Source organism: Sciurus vulgaris (genome assembly GCF_902686455.1).
Source record: "Sciurus vulgaris genome assembly, chromosome: 14".
Lineage (NCBI taxonomy): Eukaryota > Metazoa > Chordata > Mammalia > Rodentia > Sciuridae > Sciurus > Sciurus vulgaris.
Window position 1 is genome coordinate 29,126,029 of NC_136475.1, and position 10,147 is coordinate 29,136,175.

The window sequence follows — 10,147 nt, forward strand, 5'->3', positions numbered from 1 at the left end:
TGTGACTTTACAATGGAACCTGAAGAGCGCTACAGGGTACAACACAAGGTTGGGTCCTGAAGGACTCCACACTGTAGGAAGAGCGAAGGTCACCAGGAAAAGGGCAGGGCAGCCAAGTGAGGCAGGGAGGCCAGCATGGAGCTGGCACAACACAGGGCAGATATGACCCAAGCAACACGGTATACCATAGCAGCAATTTCTGATCATAAATTTTAAAATGGGCACTCTGGTTTTAAAAGGGCAGCATCAACTAACAGTCCACAACAGAGATTTTTTTTAAAAATTCTGATCTAGGTCAGGAGCAATGGGAATGGCAGGAGGGCCAGAAGGCCCCCTTGGATGCCTCTCTTTGGCGCCCCTACAGCTGCCTGTGGCAGACCCACCCCATCCTAGTCTCACTGCTACTGAAATCAGGGACCAATATTTACTTTTTATCTCTCACAACCCAGGACAGGGCCCAAGATACAGCCGAGTGGCAGTATATGCCCAGAGTCCCAGATATGTGGGAGGATGAGGCAGAGGATTGCTTGAGCATAGAAGTTTGAGGTCAGTCTAGACCTGTCTTGAAAAAAGAAAGAAGGTGGGGGCAGGAAACCTCCTAACACCAGATAGATAACTTGCAGGAGTTGGCTTCAGTCTCAGAAATAAGATGGGAAAAAAATTATTTCAAGTGCACTGTGGGAAAACCCTGGTGGACTGGAAGACAGGAGGCCTAGTTCTAGTCTTGGAACTCACTAAGTGGCTTTAAACAAGCCGTTTCACCTCTGCAAAGAGGGGGTGATAACACAGGGAGAAGTGCCAACTAGAACTTTTACATTCAGGGTTAGGGAGACAAATACAAATCCCTTTATCCCAAGTCTCCTCCATTCCCATGCCTTCTCTCTCCTCCAAATCTCCACCCAAGCAGTCTGTCTCACACTCCAGCAGACAGGAGGTGTGGGGGCCTCAGGCCAAACCGTGTCTCCCAACACCCACAACCTAACCCACTCCAACTTGCTATCTACAGTAAAACTGCAAGCCAGACACAATCGCAGGACAGGATATGCCTCTTATCAGGCCCAAAGATGATTCTTATCACCTCTTCTGGCACCACACCAGGCCTGGCACGGACAACCTCAGAAGGAGCCCATACCATCATTCATTAGTTAGCCCTGCCTCTGGGGGTACAGCTTGCCCACTTGCCAGAGCCAGGTCAGCCCCCCTCCCTCCTAAGCATAAACATTTCCTCTAATCCTCATCCTCCTGCTGTAGGCTCCAAAGGTCTGTCGCTGTCAGTTTGCCTCAGAAGGGGCCAGAGGCCTCGTGCTCACCCACATGAGAAAAGACTATAAAAATGCCAGGAGACAAGTCTAACCACCAGTCAGCACCAGAAAGTATGTAAGGCCAACAGAACAATCCAGGGGAAAAGGCACAGGCTGAGGTTGGAAATCTGGCTGCTAATCAAACAAGCCATGTGACCTTGAAAAGGTCATTCCATCTCCTGAGACCCCAGACTCCTATGTCTGTGAAAATGGCGGTCACTCTGCCTGCTGCCCTCAGGGAAGAAGAAAATGAGGTGATGCTGGGAAGCACTGTGAAAAGTAGGCCAAGCCACACATAAAGATTTGGGTTTATTGTCTATCAAAGGCCTTTTACAGGCTGTCATCAGCCCCCTGGGAGCCAGGTGGCCAAGACCAATCAGCAGTGACCCCGTCTAGGAGGAAGGAAAGAACCAGGAAGATGACCTCTCTGAGGTGCTCTTCAGCGGCTGGGGGAGGAAGGAAGGAATTCTCCATAACCCATCCACCTTCCCAGTGGCTCCTAACCTCATATTCTCCTTAAACAGCAGCCCTGTGTCAGAAAGACAGCAAAGTGATGGGGGTCCCCTCCTCCAGGTCTCAGCTAAGACCCTAGGTAGAAACAAACAAACAATATCCCTGTGTGGGAAAGTGAGGCCAACCATTAGCACAGAACTTCGTCTGGGAACGTTGCATTGGGGCACACAAAGAGGGAGGGGGAGAGGAAAGCATACAACGCATCTGCTTACGTATGCGTGAAATAACATTGGAGGATACAGGAGTGCTGGCACTGTCAGCTGCTTCTGAAGAGAGGAACTGGGTAACTCAAGATGGGGGCAAGGTGTACCCTTCTGTACCTTTAGAATCTTGAACCAGTTGAACTACTCAAAAGTAAATAAGTAAAGAAAGCCAGGCTATTTCTGCTTGAGAGAAGCACAGAGAAAACTCAGTTTGGCTCCCCCCTTGCCGCCTCTCGTGGGCCAGCCCCACCACACCACCTCCCCTTTTGGAGGGGCAGTTTCCCTGCCTCCAACACACCATGCCCCAACCAGGCCTCATCTGCCATTCAAGGCCCAGCCTCCCCAACAAAACCCACCCAGATCCCTCAAACCCTGGTGAGCTCCCCCTCCTCCCAACCACATCCTTCTCTCAGATTTTTTATATGCTGCTCTGTAGGCTAATTATCCTCCAGGTTAAGTCTTATTCCAAATAAATTTTTGTCCTTCTAGAGAAAGGGCTAACCATTTTCTTTTCCTGCTTTCTCCCCAGCATTGACCTAGGCACAGTGGTTATAGTAGTTGTCCAGTAATGGCTTTTTAGATGTTGAGCAAAAGAAAAAATATAGGAAATGACTGCATCACTGTAGGAGGAGGGACCAAAGGGCTAGGAGTGTTCAGTCAGGTAAAGCAAGCATGTGACATCCTGGGAAAGGTCAAGAAGTCTTGTATGTGCTGATGCCCCAAGCCCTGGAATGGGGAGCACCCAGGGTGAGGCAGAGATTCCCAGGCTTCACCCCACCCCTCAGAGACACCTGATGGAAGGCAACACCCCCATCCTCTGGGACAGACACAACCCGGCTACAGGGACATACCAAACATGCTTGTCCCAATTAACCCAGGGCTCACCAGGAAGAAACAGGTCTCATTTATGAAGCCCCAAAGCTAACCCCAGACATATGTCAGAGAGGGAAAGAGGCCTCAGCAGGACAGATGCTAAGCACCTGGCCCTGGCAGAGTAGAATCATGGGAAACATGGTGGAAGACAAAGATGGGCAATGCAATCTCATGGTTAGGAGCATATACTCTGAGGCCAGACTGCTTGGGTGCACATTCTGACTCTGCCATGTGCTGTGTGCCTTTAGAAAAGTCACTTGACCTCTCTATGCCAATGTTTCCTTAGCTATTAAGCATAGTGACAGCGCCTACACCTCAAGCACTTGAGGTGAGTTAACAGAAGTTGAGTCCTTAGGATAGGGCCAACACCTAGAAAGAGCTTAATAATGATTCACAAGACCAACAGGGCAACAATAATAATCCACCAAAACAGAGTGCATGATGCTCCAGGTGTGGGGATTCAGAAGGCTGGGATGACAGACGGGCTTTCCAAAGGCCACCCAATAGACAGTCTTCTTCTCAGGAGGCCTCCCTTGACCACAGCCTACCCCTGCGACTCTGTCTACTCTGAGCAACTCCAAGGATATACTTTCATCCCAAAATACTGTTCTTGGATATGGCAATTCCTGAAAATGTAGGGAGATGTCCATGTCCTCCCCTCCTCTGGAACCCCTCCCCTACCAAAGGTCCACTCCTGGCCTTTGCCTAAGTACTCCAAAACTGTCTCTGGAAATGCTTCTGCTCTGCCAGGTCTGCAGAGAGCCCCAAGGTCCCCTCACCTATGCCAGCAGCAAAGGTGCCTATCTCACCAAAATCCCACAAGCATTATCCATAGACAGCTTGTGACCCAAAAGTCATCTCTTCTTCAACCCAAATCCTATAGCTCTGCAGGTTGCTGGGTTTAACAGAATCCACAGAGTTGGCTATGGCGGTGCACAACTGTAATCCCAGCAACTCAGGAGGCTGAGACAGGAGGATCCCAAATTCAAGACCAGCCTCAGTAACTTAGCAAGGCCCTACACAACTCAGCAAAATCCTGTCTCGAAATAAAAAATAAAAGGGTATAGGTGTGTAGTCAGTGGTAATGCACCCTAGGTTAAATCCCCAGGACAAAATGAGAGAGAGAGAGAGAGAGTGAGAGAGAGAGAGAGAGAGAGAGAGAGAGAGAGAGAGAGAGAGAGAGAGAGGGAGGGAGGGAGGGAGGGAGAAAACAAAGCCATACCCTCCACTGCCAAGTAGCTGAGGGCATGCCCTTGCCTATCCTCCTCTAGCCTCAGTTTCCACATGTTCCACAGAGGGGCTTGAGCCAAGCTCCCTCTCAATCCTGAGGGAAGAAACAACCTGAGGCCAGCAGAGAAAGAATAAAGCGACCAGACTGCCAAGAACACAAAGGACCCAAGTTGTGGACACATTTTTACTGCTTGGCTATGGAGAAGAGCTATGGAATTCTGCAGAATTTTTAAAAAGATGACTGACTTCCTCAGAGTCACTGCAGTTTCTGTCATTGTGTTAATCATCTGTCCTGGAGCTGAGTGGGAAGGGCAGGGGAAACATCTGGACAGGGCCAGACCAGCAGTTTAGCAATGAGAAGAGCGTCACATATCAGGGTGGCAACAATAACAAGAGGGACAGGCAGCTGTCACCAAAAAGAGGACAGCTCTCAAGGTTGCCTGGGATGGCGCCTTCTCCCCAGCTGACTACAGGAAGGGGGAGCAGGGCAGAGGCAGCACAGCTGACCACAGGCCCCTGGTCAGGGCTCAGGGCCGGGGCAGATGCAGAGGGAAGAGGAAGCTGCTGTGCCAGCAAGGAGGAGCTGCCCAGACCAACGGAGAAGTCACGCTTCCTACCCCTCCTGACTCCCTAGAAGCTGCTGCTCAAGCAACCCAAATAAAAATGGCCCCAACCAAGAAAGATGGGGCCTGTGCATCCTAATGACTGGCTAGAGTGCAGCCACACCCTTCCCCAGAAGCCCCACAGGGCTCGATTCCAGGCCTGGGGTTGAACCAAAAGCCAAAGCCAGGAAACTGAGCGGCCCCAGCTTCTTCCTGAAGAGCAGAATCACACCTGGACACCAGGGAGGGAAGGCGGTGGGGTCGTGTGTCATCTGCCCACCACAGTTACAGGCAGCCCATCTGGAGGCTAAGGGATGGAAAGAAGCCCTCAAGAACTCCCATCCTTAGGCCCGTGGATGGCATTTCCCCTCAGGTGCTTCCCAGTGCCTTTGAAACTACACTTTTCAAAGAGGTCTCAGAACATCATGACCCCTGGGCTTTCCCTCTCCCCCAAAAAATCCCCAATGGTACAGTCTGGACAAAGGGTTGACAGAGCCTTTCAGCGTTGACAAAGCCTTTCAATTAGCAACCTGTATAGTCACAACAGATTTTTAGTCTTTGTGATGAAAAAAGACAACTGGTGCCAACTCAAATCAAATGCACAGCCTTGGCTTTTCCAAGGGACCAGTCCATAATTATTGACCCAGTAGACCTCCAGATTCTAGGTCTAATGGCTGGGACGATTTTACTCCACATCTGGGTCCAGGGGAAGCAGATCAGGGTCAGTATCTTTGGGAGTATAGGTTCACTGTTGTGGAATGGATTTCCTAAGAGGACCTGCCCTGTACCTGCCAAATGCCCACAGACTAAGGCTCCCAGAGGGTCAAGGACAGGTGTTCCCAACCCACCAGCCTCTAGCAGAGAAGTATCTCTTGGGATTGTCAAACCCAGCAGAACCATGATGGTCCACACACAGTTCTACAGAGAAGATATTCTAATTAAGTATCCTTGTGTACACCATTAAGTTTTATTTTGAGAACTTCTGTTCAATTATTTGGAAAAGTCTAACAAAAACCCTCACCTCAAAGAGTGTCCCACTGACAAAGGACTTTCAGGGACTACTGGGGCACCGAGAACCTCAGCCACCACCAGCAATGAGCCAGGGCTCCAGAGCAACCCAACACTAACAATTTGAAAGTGTCTCTGTGTTATGAACAATACTAAGGTTTTTAGAGGTGGTACCATATTCAATCTGTATAACTATGATTATTATCATGACCTTTTAAGAAATGAGGAAACAGATTAAGTAAGCTGCCCACAAGACAGTCACAGAACTGGGAATAAAACCCTGTCCCCAGGTTTCTCAGCATTGTGCTGTCCTGCCTTCCCTCCAGAAGAGGGGCAGCTCTAGGCAAGGCTGTCAGGGAGGGCTGCGGAGACACAGATTGATCTGAGCCTGACTTAGGACCACAAGCCCAGCCCTAGTTCTAGAGCCTCCAGCAGCAAAGAGAATGGCTAGGTCATTTCATTGGAAACTCATATTCCTGTCATCTACCACAGTGGTCCTGAGGCTTTTCCAGACTCTAAGGTCTTGACTATCTTCCCCATCACACTATAAGCTCTTCCAGAGCAGATGTCTTCCAGACTAGGGCTGCCAGACATTGTTACCAAAACCTTCTTCCACAATTACTGGCATTCACTGACCTCCCTACCATGCCCAGGGACTGCACTAGATGCTTCACTTGAATTCTCATTTCATTTCTCGCATAGACCTCAGAATGAGTCAATTATCCCCATTTCACAGATAAGAAAACTGAGGCACCAAGAATTTACCTGGCTTGCCACAAGGAGACAAGCTTGACACTGGGACCTATTTGATGCAACTACATAGCCATCTCCTCTTAACCATGAGCCTGCCCTTCCCTAGATTCTCAGGGACAAAGGATCTCCCTGAGACCATCACAGCTAAATGTGGATACTATTCTTTTCCACCATTATCCAAAGCTGAGGAAGGTACATTGTGGTCTCCACCTAAGCCCTCTCCCTACTGGGCAATTTGCAAACTCACTGGCATAGCAGCCCATACTAGGGTGCTCCAGGAAATGCCACTAGAAGTAGCCATTAGAGCCAGAGGTAGGGACTGGAGCAGGAGTGGCAGCATTCACCCTGGCTCAATTGGTATGATGTCAGCCCCTAAGTAAGCTACAGAAACAGGCCAATTTCATGAACTTTTTCTTTGCCCACCCTAAGCGCCCCACCCGACTCCTGCCCACTCCAGGCTCTAAAAATAACCCAGGTCAGTGCATCAGAGGAAAGACAGCCAGGTGGGTGTGGTACGATCCTGGTGGAAAAGATGACTTCTATAAAGTCAATTAAGGCTCTCATTCAGATCAAGGGGTGGTAGGTCAAATTCTCCCAGCACTGTTCTTGGCTGAAAACAGGCCCACCTGGACCTGCAGGCTGGGCCAGCTTAGCTAAGATCCAGAGGCCAAGAGGAAAACAAGGACAGGAACTGGAAAAAAAAAAAAAAAAAAATCAAAGAAACTCTCCCATTTTTTTTGTTTGTTTGTTTTGTCCCCCCAACTTCCAACACACATCAGATAAATCATTCACCAGCCTGGTCGAAGTAACTGAGTGGTAGAGGGTAAGAGGTACAGTGGACAGATACCTCCTCTGAAAAAGAAAGGGCCAAGAAGTCCAGGAGAGAGCATTTCACCCCATGCCCACCCACCCTGGGCTTCCTGAGACAGGAAAGAGGGAGAGGACAGAAAGAGGGAGGAAAAAACAAAACAAGGGCCAAGCTATACCACATGATCCCACACCAAGCAATCAAACAGCAAGTCATGAGGGAAGGAAGAGAGAAGGCCAGCGGAGGGGGAGATGGAGTCAGGTCACAGCACTGCCTGGAACCTGTCCCATGCTAACCCACTTCCCACTCCAGGCTGCAGCCAGCTAGGAAGGCCCTTCCCTAGCCACACTTTGAAAAATGTTCAAGGTCAGACTCTTTTCTACTCAAATTCTGCTTTCATTTGGTTCCGCACCATGCTGGAGGCTCATTCCTCTCCTCCAGCAGGCCTCCCTACTTTATCCAGTGGGAGCCATTCCCCTGGGCAAAACTCTGGAAGCAACTTCTCCCCACCTAGGGCACAGCCCTGTTCCCATCCTCTTTCCCTCCCCTCCCAGGTCACTGACAAGTTAACCACTCAGTGATCCACAGCAGGTGGTCAGCCCTGAGGACTGGCTTCCAGATCCTGCCCAAGCACAAAACAGGAAATGGTGCTACAAGACTGAAGCCTTGATCCTAACACGGAGGAGGCTAAATGCTGTCAAAATAAATTATCCCACTGGCCCTTCTCAAGCGAACCACCTGAAAAACGATCTCCTGCTGTGCATTAACCACCACTGCCTCCACCTGGGGCGGGGCAGCAGGCAGATCACTTGAAAGCTGACCTAAGTGTTTCCTTTCTTAAGAGGTCCTCCTGTGCTCAGGCCAGGGACTGTGGACAGTGGGAATGCACGCGTCACCAGACAGTGGAGGGCACCCCAGAACAGGCAAAAGTCAGATGTCCTGAGCAATCTCTAGGTTCAGCTGGGGCCTCTCTTAAACCTCTCCCTGGAAGGTAACACCTCACGTTCCTTCCCCCCCACAGGGCAGAACAGTGTGACTGCAGTTCCCTTCCTCTTCAAGGAAAGGGAGACAGGCCCGAAGGCCTTAAGATTTCCCAGCCCCAAAGCCTCAGGATTCCACTCCTAACTTTCCTTGACAATCTACTTCTAGTCACCACTCTCACTCCCCTGGCCTCCCAGAGCCCACCACCGCCGGTTTGAGAAACGGGGAGAGGACTCTAAAATGCGAAGAACCAACTTGTCTGTCGGTTTACACCTTTGAGCGCGAGGCAAGGGGCTCGGTGCCTCGCTGAGGTTGGGGGTCCTGATGCCCCACCAGCCCCGCCCGGTTAGGCCTTCAACCGTTTCTGCGCCCCCCACTCACTGCGTGTGCTGGGCGCGGCCTGCGCCGAAGACTTCGTCCAGCGCCACCGTAGCCTGGCCCAGAAATTTGTCGACGCCGATGAGCGAGCGGTGCATGGTGGTGAGCACCAGCTCGCAGGCGGCGGCTGAGCCCGTGGCCCAGGGCGCCGGGCCCGCGTCGGCCTCCTGCGCCCGCAGCAGGCCATCCAGGGCACCGGGCGGCAGCTCGAAGGAGCACTCCTCGCGCCATTCCGGGCAGCCCTGCGTCTTCTCCACCACCGACGTGCTGTACTTCTCGCGGCCCACCTGGATCACCGTATACGCGTCGCTGGTGCTGCCAGCGCCCGAGCTTTTGCCACGCAGCCCGCGGGCCCGCAGCACCGTCACCTGGACGTGCGTGGGCAGCCAGCGGGAGGGCCCCACCGCCGGCTCGGCGTCCCGCACCAGGGCCATGGCTGGGGAGGCGGCGGCGGGGGAGCGCTAGCCGAACCCGGCGCAGACAAGGGGACCAAGTGACAAACTTGGCAGCGGCGGAGGGCGGTCCGGAGCCCGCTCGCCGCCGCCCTCACACCGGACCGCCGCAGCTGCGGGCTGGGCCGACCCGCCGCCGCCTCCCCGCCTCCCCAGCCGCCGGCCGCGCTGCTACGTCAGCGCCCCGCCCCCGGCCCCGCCCCGTGGCCCGCGGCCCGCGGCCGCGACCCGCGTGGCGGTGCGGCAGTGCTGCGGGGGCGCGGCTCGCTCCCCGGCCGCCGCAGACCTGCCAGAAGCGGGAGGGGGCGGGGCGGCGCGGCCCGGGGCGGGGCGCGTGGCCTCTGCAGAGGTGGGCGGGGCTCCCGAGTTGGCCCCGCCCAGGCTGGGGGCCCGGGGCGCACCCCGCCTTGCTGAGGCTGAGCGCGACGCCCTCCGGTCTGTATGAAATGCCCGCTCTGCGCCTCCCGGCCAATCCCAAATCTTCCTCCAGATGCCCCTGCCCGGGAATGTCCTTGCCTTGAAGTGGTCCTGGACCGCCCCTCCTAGCATGGCTGTCCCTTGGCGTGGGCTAGTCGGGGTGTTGCGGCTCCTGCTACCTGCTTCAGCTCCCTCCACCGACCCGGGAAAATGCCCTAGTAAAACCAGAGTGAGACCCCCACCCCGCCACGTGACGGCCCGGCATCAGCAACCTGGGAGCCGGCGAGCTGCCGCCTCCAGCCTCTCGGCGCGGGAGGACTGAGGGCAGAGCGCACCCTCCGCGGACACTGCGGCAGAGAGCCCAGTGATGAATAAATGAGTGATCACATCAATATTTAAGGGTTCGCTCGGAGCACTGTGACTTGTCACGGGTTGGGGTTTTAAATAATTACTGTTACCCATTATGAGTGCCTACTATGTGCTGAACCCTGGGTATTACCTGCACAATTGGTTGGTTTTGTTTGTTGTTTTAAGTAATAGATGGACCAATATCTTGTTTTATTTATTTTATTTTTTTTAATGTGCTGATTATCGAACCCGGCGCCTCACACGTGCTGGGCAAGTGCTG

At 53.0% G+C, this 10,147-nt stretch overlaps 1 protein-coding gene across 3 annotated transcripts in view; it reads right to left on the reverse strand.

Annotated features, from left to right (window-relative positions):
* RAB11FIP5 (RAB11 family interacting protein 5) overlaps positions 1 to 9,373 on the reverse strand; it is a 35,875-nt gene extending 26,502 nt beyond the window's left edge. Inside the window, exon 1 of one of the 3 annotated variants that reach the window (XM_079111424.1) lies at positions 8,654 to 9,373. In XM_079111424.1, coding sequence (XP_078967550.1) covers positions 8,654 to 9,084 — 431 coding nt within the window. In that variant the 5' untranslated portion in view covers positions 9,085 to 9,373. The remainder of the gene's footprint in view (positions 1 to 8,653) is intronic. The other 2 variants (XM_079111425.1, XM_079111426.1) reach the window with 2 other exon arrangements.
* Positions 9,374 to 10,147: the final 774 nt, after the last annotated feature.